This window comes from Otolemur garnettii, unplaced genomic scaffold (assembly GCF_000181295.1).
Source record: "Otolemur garnettii isolate 467f Iridium unplaced genomic scaffold, OtoGar3 scaffold00014, whole genome shotgun sequence".
Lineage (NCBI taxonomy): Eukaryota > Metazoa > Chordata > Mammalia > Primates > Galagidae > Otolemur > Otolemur garnettii.
Genome location: NW_003852409.1, coordinates 5,066,280 through 5,089,015, shown reverse-complemented (window position 1 = coordinate 5,089,015; position 22,736 = coordinate 5,066,280). Strand labels below are relative to the sequence as shown.

Genomic DNA, 22,736 nt, shown 5'->3' with positions numbered 1-22,736 from the left:
GCTACAATAAAGCACAGCATTGGCTGAAATGATTATGTGCCAAACAACAAATGATATTAGAAAATGACAGTCCATTCTAAGAATCAGGAGTTGTTTTCCTTTGGACCACAAGACAAACAGGAGAAAGCTGGCCTTGGGCAAAGATACAGATGGCAGAGAAGCTCTCACCATGCCCTTACACCTCCAAGGTAATTGTTTGCCACAGACTCTGGCATCCTGGTGGAGAGAACAAGGTGCTAACCAGAGCCAGGAAAAGATACTTCAAAGCAGGCTCTTCTTTGAGCAGAGGTGAAAGCTGGGACGGGTAGACCTCCAGTGTGGGAGCTTCTAGAGTGTGGCCACAGATCCTTTCTTGTTCCTCGGGATCCACCAAGGGACTAGTAACCAAGGTGTCCGAGGATGGACGAGAGAAGCATCAGCAGAGCACAGTCTTAGAATCACGGTGATTGATATTTCCTGTCTCAGTGACTGGCATAGTCACGTGGCCAAGTCAGAAGCCTGGTGGTCATTCACTCCTCATCACAACCCATATCCCCATTTACACCTGCACAGCTCAGCTGCTCGGTCAGTTCAGGTACCTCCTATCACCTGGAAAAACAACAGGGCCCTCCTGACTAGTCTCTCGGCCTCTAATGGGCTATTAACAGGGCATCCCTTTTAAAAACATCAATCGTAGCACTCCTCAGCTTAAAATCTCTCAGTGGCTGTCAGGCCTTTGACGTAAAACTCAGAACAACTTCCTACAACCTCTCTAGTGGCATATTTAAGGTGACCAGACGTCCGGCTTTTGGCAGGACGGTCCCAATTTTTAATAATTTGTCCTGTGTCCTGCGGCATTTTTAAAAAGTCCTGATTTTTGGAAAGAATGCACGACAAGGGAGGGATCACTTCTGAGGTTTATCTTACAAGGGTACAAGTGAATCTTTCTAAGAGCAGAATGTGAACGTTTTAAAATAATAACTAAGAAAATGACATGAAGGCTACGTTAACCAGTTTGATGGAAGTGTTTCGGATTGTGTGTGAAAACCCCACACTGTACCCCAGAAGTGCATTAATGTACATAGTTACCATTCAATAAAATAAAAAAAAAAGAATGCACGACAAGCTTAGGGAACAGCGGGAGAATGGGAAGGGAATATACGGTTTTCAGCTGCCATGTGACTATTTCACCAGGATATGAGTTTTATATTATTTTTGTTAATTTTATAATGTTAAACTTTAATAATAACAAATAATTGTTGAGAACTGATTATCAAGAACTGCTTATCAAAGTTCGCATTGTTGATCAGTTGTTACAGGCCTTTGTTACAGACCACCATGGTTTGGACTTAATGAACAATGGCATTTTTTGGCATTGGCAACCACGAAAACATTTTGTAACTGTCTCTCAGACGATACGTAGGGTGTGCTAGTGCTAGTTAAACAAGGGATGTCAACAAATCAGCTATTCAGATAATTTAGGTAAGTTATTTATTTATTTCATGAATTTAGCAGGCGGTACTCGTATTATTTATATTTTATAGTGGCAGCAAAAAGTCTAGCACTGGCCTTGAAAGTGACACTTATAAAACTTTTATTTATTTTATTTTTTATTATTAAAAAATATATTGATAAGGAAAAGGTTAAATCTTGGGCATCAGCAAAAATTACAATAGAGAACAAATGGTTAGAAATATTTCATCATTTTGAAACAAACCATGTTCCATACAATAATGCACTAGAAATTGTGGGATACGTGCTGTCCTCACCAGGAACTAATGCTGCAACTGAATGCGTTTTTCCTACAGTAAATAAAGTGTGGACATCAGAAAAATCACAATTAAGTGTTGAGACGTTGAAAGCCATTTTATGTGTGAAATATAATTTAACAAATTCTTGTGAAAAATTTCATGACCTTTCAAACGACAGCAATCTACTAAAAAAAATTCACTCAAATGAGAAATATGCCAAAGAATAAAATAATACTATATGTAATTTTTTAACTATTATATTTGTAAATTGTACTTACGTTGAAATTTTAAAAAATATATTACAATACTATTTTTGCGTTCTGTGAAAATTTTTGTTGCTCCATATAGACCAAATTTTTAATTAAGAACCCCCGCCCCATCAATGGTGTCCCACTTTACCAATGTTAAAATCTGGTCACCTTAGGCATATTGCCTTGATTCTTTCTATGTTATTTAGTTGACTTTTGACTGGCCTCTCAAATGCCAACTTAGGCAACACTTCCTCTCCATTTCCCTAACAGTCCTCCTCTATGCTTCCCTAGCACCGTCTCTTAAATCTGAACATGACGTATTGATCTTCTCCACCTGGGAAAAAATTCCCTTAGGTACGGGGGTCCATATCTTTCATTTCTGGATTCAGGATTGAAACAGGGGAGGCTCTCCAAGTGCCAGTGACCCAAAGATGACTAAAACACAGTTCCTACTCTAGAGAAGCACGGTCTAGTCTAGAAGACTGTTCCACAAATAAACTACCATTCAGCCCACGTGCTAGGACAGACATATGATCAAATGCTATGTAAACATCTTTCCTCTCTACAGTTCCATCACCTTATACACAGCATTAGTTGCACTGCTGGGTTGTTGTCCTATGTACTGAGTATATGGAGTCACTAATCATGCTCTTCCTAGAGGACAAGGTAACCAGGGCAAGCTAAAACCAGGAAACTGCCATTATCACCGAACTTGAGAGTCATCGCCCAGAAGGAAAGGGAACAGTGGAACTCCAAGCAGACATACAGCATGAGCAGAGGCATCAAGTGCCAGAGCAGTCTGGGGAAGGCCCTTTGACAAACACAGGTGATTTTAGGAAGATATCCAAAGTAAATTCAAAGCACAGGAATATTCCCTCACTGCATTCTATCCCCTTAGAATCCCTGGATGTCCCAAGAGAGTCACAGTGAAGTGATTTATTCTAACTCTCCTATCCACTATTTATGAAATACACTGATGGATTCTGACCCGAGAAGGACAACTATAAATTCTCAGATATGATATAACTCAACAGTAGTCACAAGAACGACATACAAAATTTAGCAGTGAGGCTTTTTCATTTTTCATTCACTCCAGACCAGGGACTAGCATGCCCCAAATTTAAACAAAATTGAGGATGAGACCATGATGGTCATTTCCCTTATTTGGGAAATGATCCATAATTTTCTTAGCAAGGTTCAATAAAAGAAGACATAGAAAGTATGTCTCCAAAGAAAATAAGGGTTAGTAGTTTCAGATAATGGAACTGCACAGTTAACAATGAATGGTTCTGCAGAATATTTTACACACCATGACCCATGAGTTTTAGCTAATCACACAAACCCCTTAACATGCATAGCAGGTGAAGAATGAAATCAAATGGTTTATACTTTTATTTTGGTTTGTATTTTTAATTTATGAAAGGTTACTCAGGGAATTCAAACACACACCCCAAGAACACAGTGAACAAGCCGAATTTCCACGCCCTTTATTGTTGTTTCATTTTGCCCTGTTTCTCTAACCCATAAGCCAGAATCGGGCATCACCCACCCGCAGAGGAAAGCACCACATGCAGGAGACAGACTTGCACTTCTCCGTCTGTTCTGTAGAAGATCCTCAGGGTGGGTCTGTGGATGTTGCACTGTCTGTCCTGTGTCACAGCAGAAGAAGGGGATACATCCTGCTAATGGTTTCATTTGAATAAATTGTTTAAAACCTGGTATGCAAAATTTCTAAAACACAGAGGAGTAAAATAATCTGTTCTGTGTTGTCTAAAACTTTAAAAAGAAGGAAATTGATTACAATACCCTTTACTAAATAGGATATGTGAACCTGTATATTTGCAATCCATTGAGTTTACATCAAGAAAACAGGGCCGGCACAGTGGCTCATGCCTGTAATCCTAGCACTCTGGGAGGCCAAGGTGGGTGGATTGCTTGAGTTCACGAGTTCAAGACCAACCTGAGCAAGAGCAAGACCCCGTCTCTACTAAAAGTAGAAAAACTAGCTAGCACAGTAGCGGGCATTGAGGGGAGGAATGGGAGAGGGAGAAAGGGGAAATAAAAAAGAGAACAGGATGAAAGGATTAGAAATTATGAATGTGACACTTAGGAATATCCTAAATATGGGAAGAACTGCCAAGAGACAGAAGCAACATGGAGGGAAAGTCCTACCAGTACCAAGAAAGCAGCACGTGAACCTCCAGGGACCTGAAATTATTTTAGTGTCTCTGGGGTTGCACAAAGTCAACTAGGTTAAAAAAAACTGACCAGGTTATTACTTCTTGCTCATCAAAATTCAAATATATTTTTATAGGAAAGGTTCCATAAAATGTCAACTCTGATAATATAAAAAGGTCAGTAACAAACTAACTTTACAAAACTCTTTGACAGTAATGTTTCAGAAAACGACTTTAGCCCGATTAAGATTTTATTCTACATAAGACTAGAAAAAAGAAAAAGTTTGTAACTTCTTTATAGTCATGATTTGCATTCATTATTAGTAAAAATATTTACAAATAGGACACTGACATCAAATTTTATAATAATGTCTTTTTATACTCAAATCTATGTGATTTTGGCATCCAAGCTCTTACTAAAAAAATGTTCTTTTTAAAGTGTTATTCAGTGTTGTACACATCCTAATTTTCAATATAAAATAACAAGAGGAATAATTTGCAATTTCGTGTGTTCATGCAGGGTGAAGAGGAAATGATGCTGAATTAAACTCCCAAACTCACATCTGGGTAACTCGGGCAGACATTTGAAAGCTGATTTGCGTGGGCCTGCGTGTATATGTGTACACTTATTTTTAACTACTACATGATTATCCGAAACTGATCTGAAAATGGGAAAAAAGTGGGACAGCTGATTGTTGTCCACACTGTTCAATTTCAACAATTCCATCATCTCTTCCCTATTCCGAAACTAGAAGATTGAAACATGCTACAACTGGCAAACCAGTATGACCATTTCTCCCTTTCTTTAGCAACGTCCACTTCCTGACTGGACAGATGTAAAGCTAACTGATAACTGGAAATCTGTCTTCCTCCCAAAGCAGCTGGGATGGACTCCTATAAATGCTGTTTTGGACAGTTGCACCCTGAAGGGTTCACTATGGAAGAAAGAAACCTTTGAGGTCGTGTCCAAATGCACTGCACCAAGGCTGGCTTTAGAAAGGCCACATGACGACACAGACACAGTTTTCCCCTTGTGCTGTTCAAAAATGGCTATGGGCCACCAGGGATCTAAATCAAAAGGAAATTAGAAAAGATTTGCCAGGGAACATCTTAAGAGCCAATTAAAACCCAAGATTTGGTTTTCATCCTTGATGAGAAAGTGATCACCAAAACGTTTGTTTTTCACTGCTGCTTCTGTGAAAATGCTCTGAAGAGAAACTTTAGTCTCTGTCCAACCTGGGACCTCAGTGAATAGTGCTCAGAGATTTTTCAGATGGTGTCATAAGTGTTGAGGCACCACTGAGCCTTGTTTTCTCTGGATGTGCTTCTTGCTCCCCCAGAATGTAAAATGTTTCCCCTGATCTTCCCAACAGTCCTCTGGGATGGGCAGGACAAGTCTCTCCATTTTTCCGGATGAGAATGAGCAAATGACTTACCCAGTGTCTCACTGTAAGTGAAGCCAGAGCTAAATGCTCAGGTCCAGAACTTGAAGTTTATGCAAAAGCATCCCCAAAGGGGTCTGACAGCGAACTTACTAACACATCTGGTGACTTGAACATCTGGATGATCTAATTCACACATTCATTATTCCCCCTTGAGGTTGGCCACAGCACTGATCCAGACCAATATTCGGAGTTCACTTGTAAATTATGGCCACAGATTTGCCTTTTACTTGTTCCAGACGGCCAAACACCTAATCAGCTGACCTAGAAGAAACTACATCTCTGATGGGCAAGAGAAAAAAACTTAAAACTCCCCAGCTGCCATGAGAAAGAGTGACGTAACAGAAAAAGCTGCTAGAATCACACACATATGCTCAGGGAGGGAAAAAAAAGAATTCCCAGGAAGTTGCAAGGAAATGTATATAATATTTATATTATCCTCGAGATTTTAAATGTAAGAAATGAAACAGCCATACCATTTCTCTTTCCCCATATGGCACAGAAATGTAAATGACTACACTATTCAAACTTAAACTGCATGAGGGAGGAGATTTATACTTAGGACATACTTAATTCCTCCTTATGATGACTGCTTTAAATCTAACAAAAGAGATTCGTCATCCTCTACCTTCACCTGAGGCTTAAAAGTGACTTTCAAAGGCTCAGGGGTGGGGGTCTGCCCTCCTTCTCGGGGAGGGTACCCCACCCCAGCAGCCTCATGTTCGGGGTCGCTGAGCTCATCGGGGTAATGCTCACCAATGGGACCCAGAGACCCGCTCCTAGCAATGATGTCCACCCCCATCTCCCTTCCACCCTCCTGACCTTCAGCAACATTTTGGTCCTTAGCTTTCCTGAGGCTACGCATCTTAAAGGCTTCCTTGGAGGGAGCTGCATTCGAAATCGATTTCTTAAGTCGTTCCCCCGACTGCCTCAGCCTCTCTCCCGACTGCTTCAGCCTCTCTCCTGACTGCCTCAGCCTCTCTCTCCTCTCCGGGGTCACTATTCTAGTTCTAATTCTGTTCACTTTCTTGTCAAAATTCTGGCGTGTCTTCTGCACGTTTTCCTTAGAAAATGCCTTTCTGATATTATCAATGCGCTCCTTGCCGGACTTTCTAAACCTGGCAGATCTGCTTTCTTCAACGTAATATTCTTCATCGGAAGAGAGATCTATTGGGGGGTCGAAGGCATCCTCATCCTCCTCCTCCTCGTTCTCAGTTAGATTTCTCTCTTTAATAGACAAGGATGTTGGACACTGAATCTTCTCCTGAGGGAGAAAAAAACAAAAGCATGTTAATGCTACCTCTGCATTAGAGATCAGCCCGTTTATCTCCTGGCCATGCCTTGTAAATCTCCTTTGTGGGTGGTTTGTTTTCTGCTTGCTCCTTAAATGTTGGCATTTATCAGGGTGTCTCTCTCTGTCTGTCTCTTTGGACCTTTCTCTTCTTCATCTCCCAAGTTCACCCTGAGCAAAGTTACCCACTTCTATGCCTTTGGATGCACTCAGAAGCAAACTCACAAGTATCTTATCTTCACTTTCCCCTTCTCTTACCACATCTAAATGATGGGCAGAATTCTCTGCCTTGTGTAACACAGGAATCTCAAGCTCAGCAAGTCCAAAAATCAAGACCCATCCACCATCCTCTCCACTTCAACTTCTTTCCCTGTACCTCTCAGCACTAATACCCATCCAGGTGCCACAGAAGATAGAAGCCCCAGTCATCATCCCATATATATTTCCCCTCCCTTTTATCCCCTGTACAACTGTTCACCAAGCCCCGCGGATAACACTGCGAGTAACTTGTCTATTCCCTCCTCCCTCCTCATTCCCAACCAGTGTCTTGATTCTGGTGCTTGTCAGGCCTGAGCTCGTGACCCCTTAACCTCCAGAACATCACCCAAGTGTTTCCTGAGAAATACTTCCAAGGCACAGGGCACATACCTACATTTATTTATAATATTTATCTGAATTAGAACTCTACTCATTTATATATATTTTTATATATACATATTATATATATATGTATCTTAGGCCTTCACTAGGTGACAGATCCCTTGAAAGCAGAGATAATGATAATGCATCTTTATTTATGTTTTTGTGCCCAGTGTCTATCAAAGGGCCTTGTATGTAGTGGGGTATATTCAATAATAATCCTTCTTGGACCAAACAAGAGGCTCACAGCTTCATTCAACAAATAGTTACTAAGTACCACCATCCAACAGTCCATGTTCTAAGACCTGAGAATCTTCTGTGAAGATAAAAGAGTTTATACTCTTTGAATGAGACAAACAAGTAAAATAGCTAGTACACTGGATAGTGACAGATGCTAACGCAAAAAGTAAAGCAGGGAAGGAGGATAAACGGTGAGGTCAGAAAGGCCTCACCAATAAGGTGACACCTGGGCTGAACCTGAGAGTTGTGCATGTATCTGAGAAGAAGAGAGAAGAGCAAGGAGGGCCATGTGGCCAGAGTAGAGTGACCGAGGGGGTGTGAGGTGGCAGAGAGGGGGTATGAGAGGTAGCAGGTGGGCCAGATCAGGCAGGGTTTATATCTAATTCTGAGGAAGATAGGAAGTTTTTAAAAAGTTTTTGAGGACAGAGGTGCCACGATCTAACCCATTCTGTAAAAGGATGACTCTGTTGAAATAGACTGCAGGGGTGAATCTAGACACAGGGAGAACAGGTGGTCAGCACGGAGATGAGGCAGGTGAGAGCTGGATATGGGTGTTGGCAGAAGTGGTCTGATTCCAGATCTGCTCTGAAGGCAGGAGCCAACAGGATCTGCTGCTAGACTCGGGGGCGGAGTGTGAGAATGTCAAGGATGATCCTCACGCGCATGGCCCGAACAAATGAAGGGCAGACCTGCCATTAACGGTGATGGGGAGATGCAGGAAACCGAGACTGGAAGGGAAAGATGGAATGTGAACATCTCGTCTCTGAGAGGCCTACTGGGCAGGAGAGCAGAGATGCCGGTAGGTAGCTGAGCAGATGAGTCTGGAGTTCAGAAGAGAGGCTGGGCTGGACATAAAAACCAAGTCACTGATGTGAAGATAGAATCAAAGGTCATGAGACTAGATGAAAGAGACAGGGTACATGGCCCAACACTGTTTTATTCAAAGCTACTTGGGGGGCCAAGGTGTGTTTCAGAATTCAGAATATTTTAGATGTTAGAAAACTATTATATAACATCCCCAGTGAGATCTCCGAAGAAACATTTCTCTAGCAAAAAATATAAATATTCACACTAAGGTGGGGGATTTAAAGACTATAAATAGGCTCATGCTCCTTCAAGTCAGGTTTTCCCACTGAATAAGTTCAGGTTAAACCGGGGTCTTGCTGTCAGATCAGTTATAAAAAAAATTTATTCTTAGAAATTTTTGGATCTCTTAATATAGATCATGGATTTTGGACATGTAGGTAAGAAGGAAGAGCTGAGAAAAACCAAAAAAGGAGAAATATCAGGTAGTGAGTGAGGCGAGAAGAAATCCAAAAGGGAACAGCACCCCCCAGACAGCAAGGGGAAAGAAGTTTCAAGAAGAGAGAAGGGACCAACTGTGTCAAATGTATCAAAAGAATAAGAACGAGAACTGGCTTTGGGAATATGACAGAACCTACAGATTTTGAGAGCTAGCCCAGACAACAGTGCTAAAGAAATCCAACTGACTACTTAGGATTATTTCTAAATCAGGCAAAATTTGAAAGCTCATGAGATTTTTTTTTTTTTGAGACAGGAACCTCAAGCTGTCCACCTGAGTAGAGTGCCGTGGCATCTCAGCTCACAGCAACCTCCAACTCCTGGGCTCAAACGAGTCTCCTGCCTCCGCCTCCCAAGTAGCTGGGACCACAGGCGTCCGCCACAATGCCTGGCTATTTTTTGGTTGCAGCCGTCGTTGTTTGGCGGGTCCAGGCTGGATTCGAACCCGCCACCTTGGGTGTAGGTGGCTGGCGCCTTAGCCACTTGAGCCACAGGCGCCGAGCCAGATCATGAGATTTTTAACAGAACTAAGTTAAAAATTTCTAAAAGAAACTGTGTCTTCTACGTGAGATCCAGAATAAATCTACACAATCAAAAACCATAATAAATATGTAAGGAACATATTTATGCATATTTCGAAATCAGCCCGATAGTCAAGAAGGTATCCCTGGCACCTTATTTCTTTGGATACTTATTTAAAATTAAATTCTTTGGCTACAGGATTAGAGTGTCTAGGAGCTAAAAAAGGCAGGGGTGGGCGTCTCATAACTCTCTGATGAATCAGTCAGAAGCAGCGAAATTATTCCTCTCCTTTCCTGACACCTGCTGCAGGGAGTAGCTTCAGCAACACAGTGTGGGTTGGTATGGCCCAAGAAGGTATAATTAGAAAAGGAAAGAGCCAAAGAGTCATTACCGTTGGTAGGAAACTCTCACAATCTCACTGTGAAAAAATGATACAGCATGACTCAAGAAATCACCCGCCCTTCTCTGACTACACAATGAATAAAAATCAGGTTTTAAAACAAAACAAAACAGAGCAAACAACAACAAAAAAAGAAAACACAGGTAGAGCCCCAAGAGTGTTACTTATTATGTGGATCTATTGGTTGCAACTCTGATGAGTCACAGATGTTATGGGTTAGTGGTGAATAGCCTACAGTAATAACTGAAGATGGTAAGGTTGAATTATAATTTATTTCCACACACAATTATATCTTTTAATGTGCAAGTTCAGATTTAAAAAAAAAAAACAAAACATTTGTGCAACAGAATAAATACTATGGACATGAATGAATATCAAAGTAACATAGCTAGGGGAATTTTAAATATATAAAAATCTAGGGCTTATCATTTAGAGAATGGCCAAATATCTTACTTGGTAACTACAGTATGTGATTAATAACCAAAATTATCAGAAGATATCGTAACATTCCTGGCTTGTGTGATAAGAGAGATCATCAAGGTGAAAGGATGTTCAAGAGAATCCATAATTGTATAAAAAATAAATCAGTTTTATTGTGGCTGAATACTCACTAGCCATTGTTAATTTAACAGTGGCAGTGGCAGTCTCAATATAGCCCCTTAAACATATGTGTATTAACTGTAAGAATAACTAATTTTAACTGCCAAGAATAACCATGTGGATCTTATACACAGCATTCTAACATCTAATGAATCTTTGAATCAGATTTCTAAGTTCATTTATCTTTGCTCCACGAGCTTTCCCATTGGAACAGATAGCAATTACTTTTTGACAAACTGATGCTTACTCTGACCAACTTAATTTCACAGAATCTTCTTGACATTACTTCTTATAAGAAAAGAGATCTGATCTAAACTAGCATTCCTCAGTTGCTTTAAATAATTACAGGGCTCGAAGAAAGGAAATAATTAGCAGTAAGTTATAGGGACTGAACAGGGAAATAAGCAAATACCTTAATTCTTTTTAAAAAATGATGTCAGGGCAGCACCTATGGCTCACAGGAGAAGGGCACCGGCCCCATATGCCGGAGATGGTAGGTTCAAACCCAGTCCCGGCCAAAAAAATATTTATGTCAATGGACAGTCAATTAGAACTTTTCAGAAACTTCTTTGCTGTAGCCTTGGCAAATCTTGATTGGCACTTAGTCCACTGCTTTGCACAAAGGTTCTTAGAAGTGCTGAATGCCAAGTATGTCTCCTGGCCATGCCCCATGCAAGTGGAGGGTGAGATACCAGTATACCCACTACTGCTAGTGCTCTTAGAAAGTCAATCAAAAAATGGATACTACCAATACCAAATCTAGATCCTCACTACATACAGTAACACCAGAACTGGCCTTTGAAATAAGGTGACTTTTTTTCAAATTTGTAAGCCTAGGGAAGGGATTCCAGGGACTCGAGAGAAAGGGAAATGATAAAGGACTTCAAAGTCTACCTACCCGCTCTCTTCAAAATACGCAACTCTTCTCTCTCCTCCTCATTCTTTTTCTAAATAAGCTACCAGCTCTTAAAAATAGATCCAAAATACCGCTCTACCATCACAGAGTAACTTTATCAGTCACCAGAAGGCTATGGAAAATTGCCTAATGTGTGAAGAATGCTGTGGGGAGTGACAGGCCACATCCCTAGTATTTCACAAATACCATGTATCTCCTACATAATCCAGCTGTGTTGCTATCTCATTTTGTCCTTATTCTTTCTAGGGTTTCTTCCTATGTACAAAGGCATCAATTTTAAAAATACAGCTGTGACAACACTTTATATATACCAATGAACATCTCTGCACACATTCCTGATTTTATGCTTAGAACAAATTCTTTGACATGAAATTATGGGGCCAAAAAGTTTGTGAATTTTTCAAGTTTTTCATATGCTATCCAAACTGTCTTCCAGAAATGTTGTACCAATCAATACTTCTACCAGCAGAATATGAAAGTGCTTATTTTTTCCCATCCTTAAACTCTGGGTGTACGTTTTAGTAACTTCAAATCCACGTATTTAAAAAGGCAGAAGTGCAATTCTGTTCTTCTTCATCTTTTGTAAACTACCTGATAATGATAGTTTCCCATTTTTCTTTCTTTCTCTATTTTTAAGACAGAGTCTCACTTGTTGCCCTCGGTAGAGTGCCCAGACATCACAGCTCACAGCAACCTCAAACTCTTGGGCTCAAGCAATTCTCTTGTCTCAGCCTCCCGAATAGCTGGGACTACAGGCACCTGCCACAAAGCTCAGCTATTTTTAGAGACGGGTCTCGCTCTTTCTCGGGGTGGTCTTAAACCTGTGAGCCCAGGCAATCCACCTGCTTCAGCCTCCCAGAGTGCTAGGATTAAAGGCATGAGTTACTGCACCTGGCCTCCAGTTTCCCATTTTTCAAGTGCAAGGAGTGTTCAACTTTTCCTTTTGATCTGTAATTGTTTTAAAAATATATTATAGATATTAGGCATTTACCATAGATACAATCCTATTTCCTAAAATGTTAAGTGTCAAGGGCAGAGTAAGATGGGAACTTAGCTGAACACACATGCCACATGAAAAATTATTATATTAAATCAGTTAAGTAAAAGGGTTTTATACACATATAAGGAGCTATTTATGTGACTCCTGTATTTGTATTGCTATAACAGTAAGAAAAATAATAACAAGTGACGGATCATCAAGAAAAAAACAGTAAGTTTTTCATATTGTGACTTAAATGTAAAAATTGTGACTTAGATGTACAAATCACATTCTGAAAAGTTTATATTTTATTATTTAGGGGTTTGTAGGTTCTCCTTGATAAGAAAAAATATATATATTGTGGAGCTACTAGTTCTCAGTTTCTTCTTTTAAATAACAAAGGGGTGTTTTAAAATAGAGGCGCCTTAGGTCTCTTCCAGTTCTAACATTCTCAAAGTCCATGGGAGGACATCACCCTAATAAGGCTAATATGCTGAAAGAGTCTTACCAATATTAAGTTTCAAAGGCAAGAAATAGCCTAAGCTATGAGCCACAGTTCATATTACACGAAATGGCTGAGAAGCTCAGAGTACCGATGTGATACATAGTAACGTTAGTTTACATGGAAATGGCTTTACCCTGAGATCTCTGCTGATACAGAACTCCATCACATTAATGTCCACAACAGGTAATTTAGATGGAACTCTGGAAACCTCTTACACAACCTGCTGACAGGTAAAAGAAACAGGAGATTATAATAATCAAGCTGAATATAAATGTAAACTTACCTGGAATATGACCACTCGGAATTTGTTTTTCTTCATTATCTCCTCTTGCTTGACTTCAACCTTTTTAACGTGAACTTGCTGTCTCTCCACCCGGGCCTTCACATCTTTAATGTGAGCACTGACTTTTCGGGTCTTCTCAAACAACTTGTTAACGATGTGGCCTGTATTACTGTGCGACTGTGAAAGCTTCAACAGGTCGATCTGGACAGATTTTATGGCATTTTCCATTTCCCTGTGTCTCTCTTCTATTCTCTTCTGGCTGGCCTGTACGCTGTCCACAATGGAGGCGACTTTGTCCAGCACAGTCACAATGGTGAGAGCAGCGTCTTGGTCTTCATCTTCTGTAACACTCGACAGGCGATTCTGGTGGATTTTATCAGCATTTGAAGCAGACCCACTATGTTCCATTTTATTTGTTCCTCAGTGAAAGATGTCCCGACCACAATCAATGCTGGCACTTGGAGCAAAAAGTCAGCTTGATAACAGGCTACGGGTTGTTTAAAGGGTTGGCAACCCCACCCCTGGAGAATGGTCAAGTATTTATAACTACAAACACCCATACGTGACTGCTCTGCAACATGAACCCTTGCGAAGCACTGGGGCCTGTTCCAAACATGCTTGCTGACTGACTAAGGGACTCAAATAAGATCGTGTGGGTAGAAGAGGAAAACCTTTTTTAAAAGTTTACTGAAGCCACCATGTTGCTAATATTAAATCTAGAAGCCAAAAACCCAAAAATGCAAATTCCAAATGTTAGGTGACGCTTTTGACTTTAGATAATTTCAAGCAGCATGTGTAAAAGTAGAGGAGAATTTTGAACTGAAATCTGCATTTTCTACTAATGTCACATATTAAATGTACTAACAGAGCAGTATCAAAGAATACAGTAAATAAACACACCGAAACAGAGGCTGTATAGTGAAAACATTATATTATAACATGCTTTTCCAAACCAAATATTAAAATTAATATTTAATTTTTAACATATTCTTTAAATTCTACATGCATACTTTTGGATATCTAAACTACATGTTAAACAGTTGAATACATTCTACTCACACTTCAGATCTTTAAACACCAACAATCTATTAATACAGCTATTACTACGGGACAAATTTGGATGGAGGTCTTAGATTATTTTTAAGCTTGCTTTAAGAGCACCAATCATTAACAATTATTTCAGCATTTTATTCACAAACACTGTCATAATTTGTTTATTTATGTTAAAACAAATATTTTCTTTAAAAATGAATGTGTATTAAAGTCGTTTAACTGATAAAGAGTAGGCTTTATTCCAATCTGTTTATTAAACAGCCTATTTTCACACTAACTAAATCTACTTTTCAGGGATTTGTTCCATCATTACTACCAGATACATTTTCAAATTATTAGAACGTTTTGTCAAAGAGAGGAATAATCAAATTCCAATCCATACATTTTATAAATATTTTACATCTAACACACACAGCTTTATAGTTCATGCGATAGGCAGTGTCTAAAAAAATCAGTTACTAAATCTCAAAAACATTTAAATATCTATTTAAACACAGTGGCTTCTAGTTTTTTTTTTTTTTTTTGTAAGAAAAGTAATCTGTAAACATCTTTACCTTTAGTTCATGCTTGGTCATTTGCTGTGGTAATTGTGGAAGAAGTGGGTATGACTTTATAACCATTTGTGAAGTGGTCCATCTTTGCAAAAATATTACATTCCATGGGTAAAGAACAAGTCTTAGAATTACCATGTGGTACAAATTTGTGAAATCAATTTCTGTATTTAAAAACATAAAACAAAACTACTCAACAGTCCAAAACTGTTGTAGCTGAATATTCTAAATACGAGCCAACAGTACTACACTAAAAATGTCCAAAAATAAGGCCTCTGAAATAAATATTTCCATTCTTTAAAAAAAGACATAATAAATGTACATCACATGGTCAGTGTACATATAAAAGTCATCAGTTTAAACCATCCGGGATGACGTATCTGAAGTAAAATGACCTAGGTTTTGCTTCTGTCGACGTCCTCTATTGTTTTTGGGGCATTTTCTGTTGAATTAAAAAAAGAAAGAAAGAAAAATATTACTTCAATCATTTTGTTCAGAAGATTTAAAGTGTTTCCAAAGTAAAATAGACTTCATAGATAAAGCCGCACAGCATGCAATTACATGAAAGGCGAACCGAGATGGTATCTGGATCAAGCCAAGGTGAACATAAACACAGTGTCAGCCTGCTACCTTCCCTACAGAGCTGAGAGCTGGGAGCTCAGAGCCAGAGACTTACGGTATAGCTAACAACACACACAGAATTCATTCCTAGTGTCATGTGCTACGCACACTCCACTCACAGGGTCCCTGCCCTTCCGCTGGCCTGGCGACTCCCCAGCACAGTGACTGATAATATGTGAAACTCACAACCTCGGCCTGGGTACATTCCCTGGATATTATGATACCTCCAAAATGGTAAGAATAGTTTAGATGAAGGGAGAGATCAGGAAGCAGTGTGCTTATTAACCTCTGATAGGAATATACAGGAATTCCACACCCTACTGGGGCAAACCACAGAACCCCATAAGGATCTGCCCTGCTGAAGGTAAGGGATGTTCCTTGACCCTGCTCTCATTTTCTTCCACGGTGGTACAAATCTCAGTGCACGGTAGCTGCTCTGTGCCTGTGCATTAGATTACAGACACAGCTCGCGCTGATAAGTGCAAAGTGCTGGGCTACACAGTGTGGAGTGAAGGGCTACGGTTAATTCTGCTCACTCTGAGTCTAGGCTCTGCTAATAACTAGCTGTGCAATCTCAATTTTCCTGTACATAAAGTATGATTATGTTTTGCCACGTATAATGTGCACCCACTTTTTTTGGCCCAAACTTTCAGGAAAATGCCCCTTGAAAAAGTGGCCAGCTCTCGGCTTGGAGAGACCCATCTGAGGAGGGCTAACACTCCCCTGGTAAACATGCAGATCATACCACCCAGCCACAGCTGCCCACTCTGTGAGGCTGCCCTTCTTTCTCTCCCAGGAGCCCTTCCTCCCCGCCACTATCAGGGGCAGCAGACGAGATGGACATGCATGTGCCAATGGAGCAGGAGCTTTTGAGGACATTTGGCCTGTGGGCAGCCAGGCAGGTCCTGGGGCCTGCACGGGGCTCCTGGTCCCCTCTATGCTGCTGGGTCTCAGGCTCGGCCCTTGCCTCACATGGCTGCAGCCCAGTCCTTCCCTGACTAGAACACTGTGCACCTGGCAGGCCCGTGGGAGGATGTGGTGGCCCCAGGAGGCCTGCTAGGCTCCCCTATTCCCAAGCCAAACTACTACCCACGTATAATGCACATCCTTATTTTTCCCTCAAAAATGTGGGGGAAAGTGCCCATTATATAGGGCGAAATATGGTAAATCAGGAATTGGACTAACCTCTAAAATCTCTATCAGCGAGAAATCTAACAGAATACAGAAGTGTTACAACAATCATTATTCCTACCCTAATGCTCCAGGTTTTTATTCAATTTCAAAGAATGCAATTTTAATCCAGGCAAAGCCTTGATGATGATACTTCCATTTTGTATATGGTTGTCACAAATTGCATCTCATAAAAACACTTTGAGGTAGATGAAGCTGGAATCACCTCCATTTCATAAATGAGGAAACTTGCTGGGAGGCAAGCAACCCCCTCTACCATTGCTAACTCACCATGAAAAGTTCCAACTTCCTAGGACCACAGTTTTTTAAATCTACAAAATAAGGGGGGTTGGTTAAGTTCCAACTTCCTAGGACCACAGTTTTTTAAATCTACAAAATAAGGGGGGTTGGTTAAGATACTGTTCAAGGTCCCTGACAGTCTGTTATTCCATGAGTCTAAAAACATAAAAGAAGATTCCAAGACTAAAAGAAGAAAATCTGACTCATGCAGTCTTGATAAGTGGGTCAATGGGAATATCTTTTTAGGGGAAGATTCCTCCAAAGTAATAGCCACCACAGTCTATGTGAATAGCTGTCCCACCGCTATTTAAATACTCCTTAAACATTTAGCGATTATAAGTTCCTGTACATACTGATAATCATAATATTCCAAATCCAAGACAGTAAGATATTCTGAGGGAGGAAATACCACAGTAAGAAGACAGGCCACAAGGGGAAATCAGTGATAAACTGAACGAGATGACCCTTCAGTCGTGGGGACAGTAAGCAGTGAAGACACTGTGATGCACTTAGAAATATTCTATGATGTCTAAGTGGCAGTGAGGGCAACAAATGAACTTAGGGTATACAACTACAGGGCACCAACTTAGAAACTACCTGCCAGGTAATTTCTAATTTCTTTGTTCTGAGAACAGCACAAAGTTGGGTAAAGGCTTCATCAGGAGTCGTACAAGAGCTTTACCCAGGTCTATGACCTTGGCAAGGTACTTCCCAACTCAGGGCTTTGATTTCCTCACTTCTCAAAATGAAGGGGTTGAACTCAAAGCCAGTGACTCTAACATCCTTTGATCCTCTTAAAAATGGCACCAGCCCTCAAAAATCTTCCCAGACTTGACTTTTATTGCCTTCCAAATCATTTATATTCCCATTCCTGCTTTGTTCTAATAATGTTCTAAATGGTCTCCTTCTACCTCAAATTTTCACTATTCCATTGAATTTTGCATATGACTCTCAGATTAATAACCAAAAAAAATGGCATATACCAAGTTGCTCCCCTGCTCAAAAACCCTAAATTGCTATAAAATCAAATTTGAACTCTGTTCCCATGCAATGGTCCATACTTAGTAAATATTACCTCGCAAATGACTCAACATGGACCTTCCTCTTGATGGTTCAGAGGACAGACGAATGATTTGGGGGAATCAGATGGTACTGAATCTAAATCCAAGCACTTCCATTTACTAGTTGGATGACCACAGGCAAATTACTAAACTTCTGAGCCTGTGTTAAATGACCACAGCAAGCCCTGCTATTAAATGTTTTTTTTTTCCTATCTCTTTCTGTTGTCATTATTTGTTATATAATTATATCCCTACTTTGATCTACTGCCCAATTTTATACTCCATAATCTTGCCTGAGGCAGATCATCTGTTCTATGAAATAAAGCACAATGACTCGAGTGCCTGAATTTTATGAAAAATATTTGTTACTCAGAGAACGTTTTTTATCACTTCTAGATGTATCATTTTAGCTCCAGATGGCTGAGACTACTGAAGGTCTGGCTTCTACCCAGACCTTAGATGGAAGGGCCATAAATCCGTTATGGCCTGCCAGTATCTATCTGTATTTGATATGCTCCAACCCTCTGTCCACAGTAATGCAGGAAAGTGGAAAGATGATGTTTATGAGAGTTCTCAACCAACCTGAAAGGAGGCAGGAAGAGGTAAACAGGAAGAAAAGACAGACTGGGAAGCACAAAGACAATTTTATGGATTTTATGCCAGGTGCCCTTCATTCATTTATGATGAATAGTTTTACTTATGATAGAGAATTTTAAAGCTTATTGCCTATTGTTATAATCCAGAAAATCAAGTAATGTTAACACAATGGTATAATAAGGAAAACAGCTATCTTTAGCCTCTGATTTCTTCCTTTCTTCTTATAGGTGTACCATTACAAAAGTTCCAAGATACACAAAAATCCAGAAACATTAAATCCACATGGATGGAAATAAATGAAGCCCTCCCAGCAACACTGATAAGCTGAGCAAGCTGAAACTTTCAAGGTGAATGAGGAAGGATACTGCAGACTGTGTTTCTCAGAAGTGAAATAATGAATCGTACCATAGCCTGTCTCAAAACTTTCATAGTGACCCAGGTGTTTCCTATGAATAAAGTATATTCTTACAGCATAAAACATCTTCACTTCTGCAGGGTTTAAAAAAATTCTGCATGGCTGTGCTGTACATGCGTAGACCATTCTAGAAATTCTATTACTACCATTAATATTCCTGACCACATTGCTCAAAGACAATACCCCGTTCTAAGATCCCTAAATACCTTTACTTCATCGGCTGTTCTCATGCTCCCTCTACCTGAAGCTCAGATACACTGTAAACCTGGGAATGAGTTCCTGACCTCATTTTATAAGAAGAAAGACAGGGATAGAATAGACCCACCCCTGGAAACCTTATTGAAATGATCACAAGACATTTTCTAATAGATTGGTAGATTTAAAAACATCTATCCTTTTGAGTGTGCTTCAAGATTCCTGCCTACTTTAACAGCTACCCCCTCTAATTTAAAGCTGATACTTCTTACACCATTACATACCTTGTTATGCACATGACAATTGCTACTATAATGGCGATCTGTACAGCTCCAATAATTGCTGCAATAAGAACATGAGTGAGCTTTTGCCTACTTGGCACTACGTAGAGAATACTAAAGTCCGTCTTTTCACAGTGCTGTCCAGTGTAACCAGATTCACATCTGAAAGAGGAAAAAAAAGTGTTCCTATGAAAATTAGAATTTTTAATAACTTCAAGATATTTTTAAATTAAAAGTACAAAAGAATGATAAAATTTAAGCAGAAATAAAACAAATCAGGCACCTTCTCACCATCTGGGGGAAAAAATGCCATTTGTGTAATTCCCTGCAGTCTTTTTGATATGCCTATTTTACACAGAGTTTCTTTTATCTACATTATATCACATTCATTTGAAGTTGCTAAACAGTCTTTATCACTATAAATTCAAAGTAGATATGTAACACCCCATCCAGCAACTGTAATATAGCTAACTTATCTGTTCCCCACTCTAAGATATATCAGTTATTTTTAATTTTTCACAATTATAAATTAAGTGTCGCAAATATCATGGTAAATATGTGCTTTTCTACATTTACTCTCACTCTTTAGGCTAGATACTGGGAAATGAGATTATTTAGTAAATCAGTATAAACATTTACAATTCTCTGAACATAGCATCAAATTATATTCAGGACACTTTCCAGTGTACAAAATATACACATGTTAAATTCAGGAGGGCAAGGAAAATAAGTTACTAATGACAGAAATGAAGTCAAGCAGTCAAGAAGGTGCTAATCTTAGAAACTGTCTGAGTTCTAATTAAAAATAAATAAAAAGGCAACAACATCAGCTGGTGATAATTTGACAGGAGGAAACATTTAAGCTATTTAATAGAAAAGTCGTATTTTTAAGCTGACAGAAGTGAAATGTATAAATTAGCCAGCCTTCAGATGGAAATAATTAACAAACATGTGAAGTGTAAGGATACTGTGTGTATTTATTACACAACTCATTACAGAAAGAATGTGAGGCTGCTGATAATAAAGCACACACAACAACAAAAAAGAAACCTAGACAAAGGGAAATGGGAAAATCAGGGATGATGTGAGTCTACCAATCCTGCCCTTGAGGTTCCCTAGACACCTGCCAGCAAATTTCACATTGGGCTGTAAGCTTCCCCATAGACAAAACAAACAAGTAGTGAGGCATATATATTGGTCAAGGAACAGAACTTACACTTTCAAAACAAACCAGGCATCTATGGTGAATTGATTTTCAACAAAGGTACTAAGACAATTCAATGGGGAGAATTTGTGGTGAGAACATTCAGCATAAATGATGCTGAGACAACTAGATACCCACATGCAAATAATAAAGTTAGACCTCTTCCTCACATCATTCACAATAATAAACTCCAGATGGATCATAAATCTAAATGTAAGAGCTAAAACCATAAAACTCTTAGAAAATATAGGATGCAGTCATTATGGAAAAGAGTATGAAGGCTCTTCAAAAAATTAAAAATAGGGGCGGAGCAAGATGGCAGACCAGAAGGATCATTCAGCTGAGCTCTCCTAAAACAAGTGGGGAAAAAGAGAGAAGCCAGCCATACCTGGGTCAGGACCTTACTCAAGAGTCATAGCTTAGCGGGTACAGTGAGGAGGTGGTGAGCTGGATACAGCATATGATCCCGAGGGTGGAAATCTGACGAATTATACAAGCGATTGCAACTAGCTGGGATCAGCTGGCCCCTACAGAGGTCAGAGACCAGAGGAAGCCTTTCCAGTTTTCAGTAGTTGGGGAAAGCTGCCTATTAAGTGGAAAGCTTGGAAGAGTGGGCAGACTCAGTCTACAGCAGTGGTTCACAACCTACAGGAACTGTATTAAAGGGACGTGCCATTAGGAAGGTTGAGCAACCAGATTTGAATACTGGGCAGAGTGTATTTGCCATAGGTTTGGTGGCTGGTGAGGCAGCCATACTGAGAAGGTCTTATTGGCCAGAGGGCTGCCATTGTGGGAAGGTCATGAGAAGGTCTTAGCAGGGGACTAAACCATGGCTGTCTTAATTCCACCTGCCAGAATCAGAACTCCACTCTTGGGACAAGCTGAGGGATCCTCACATGTCAAGGGAACTGGAGTTGGAGGACACAGTGAGACCTGCCCCTGAAGGATTCTTGTGAGCTTTGAGATCCCAACCTGGCAGGGTCTGACTGCTGAGGAAACAATCAGACATTCACTAATGGCAACTAAGTTTGTAATAAGGACCACAGAGGTTCCTGACTGTGCATTCTGTCTCCTAATAAAACTGCAGAGCCACCTAGCATCCCAGTGACATATTGCAACATACTGTCATCAAGAGCAAGGACTTCTGTTTGAAACAAAGGAGGCAGTGAGAAGGAAAATGGAGAACAAGGAGGTGAAAAAGGAAAAAGATCACATGAAGAGAAACCAACAGAAAAATTCAGGCAACATGAAAAACCAAAACAGAGGCCTAAGGGACCATGAGGGAGCTAATGCAGAAGACTCCAACTATAAAGAATTAATAGATTTGACAGAAAGGGAATTTAAAATATGGATGATAAAGACAATAAAAGAAATGGACAAGAAAATGGAAAGACAGAAACAAAAGTCAAAAGAGAGATATGCAGAATATAGAAAGAATATGGTGGACCTTAAGGAAATGAAGGAGACAACTGTGGAATGTAAAGATGCAGTAGAAAGTATCAAAAATAGGTTAGATCAAGGAGAATAAAGAACCTCAGAGCTAGACGATAAAGTTTTAGAGTTAACCCAGGTAGTTAAAGAGGCAGAAAAGAAGAGAGAGAAAGGAGAATAGGTACTTAGAGAACTACAAGATTCCATGAAGCATTCAAATATATGAATAATAGGGATTCCTGAAGGGGAAGAAGGTGGTCCCAAAGGAATGGAAGCCCTACTGGAGACTATCATAAAGGAAAGTATCAGACCCTGACATACTCCTTTCAGATGGATATCAAATTCCAGGTCATCTCAATTCAAACAGAGCCTCTCCAAGACACATTGTAATGAACCTGTCCAAAGTCAAGATGAAAGAAAAAATCCTGCAAGCAGCCAGAAGAAAGTGGCAACTGACTTACAAAGGCAGAGCCATTAGGATGACAACAAATTTTCAACTAAAACCAGAAGAACATGGTCATCCACCTTCAATCTCCTTAAACAAAACAATCTTCAGCACAGAATTCTTTTTTTTTTTTTT

The 22,736-nt window shown here is 39.8% G+C and overlaps 2 protein-coding genes across 2 annotated transcripts in view; both read right to left on the bottom strand.

Moving 5' to 3' along the window:
- Positions 1 to 6,019: 6,019 nt before the first annotated feature.
- CAVIN4 (caveolae associated protein 4) lies at positions 6,020 to 13,685 on the bottom strand. The gene is made up of 2 exons (XM_003785173.2): positions 13,278 to 13,685; positions 6,020 to 6,864 (listed from the first exon to the last, which is right to left on the bottom strand). The coding sequence occupies exons 1-2, from the start codon at positions 13,683 to 13,685 to the stop codon at positions 6,181 to 6,183; spliced, it is 1,092 nt and encodes a 363-aa protein (XP_003785221.1). The 3' UTR covers positions 6,020 to 6,180.
- Positions 13,686 to 14,193: 508 nt separating this feature from the next.
- The window catches only part of TMEFF1 (transmembrane protein with EGF like and two follistatin like domains 1), a 113,129-nt gene continuing 104,586 nt past the window's right edge, over positions 14,194 to 22,736 (bottom strand). The window contains exons 9-10 of the mRNA XM_012802307.1: positions 19,525 to 19,683; positions 14,194 to 15,323 (exon numbers count right to left, since the gene is read on the bottom strand). Coding sequence (XP_012657761.1) covers positions 15,239 to 15,323; positions 19,525 to 19,683 — 244 coding nt within the window. The 3' untranslated portion in view covers positions 14,194 to 15,238. The remainder of the gene's footprint in view (positions 15,324 to 19,524; positions 19,684 to 22,736) is intronic.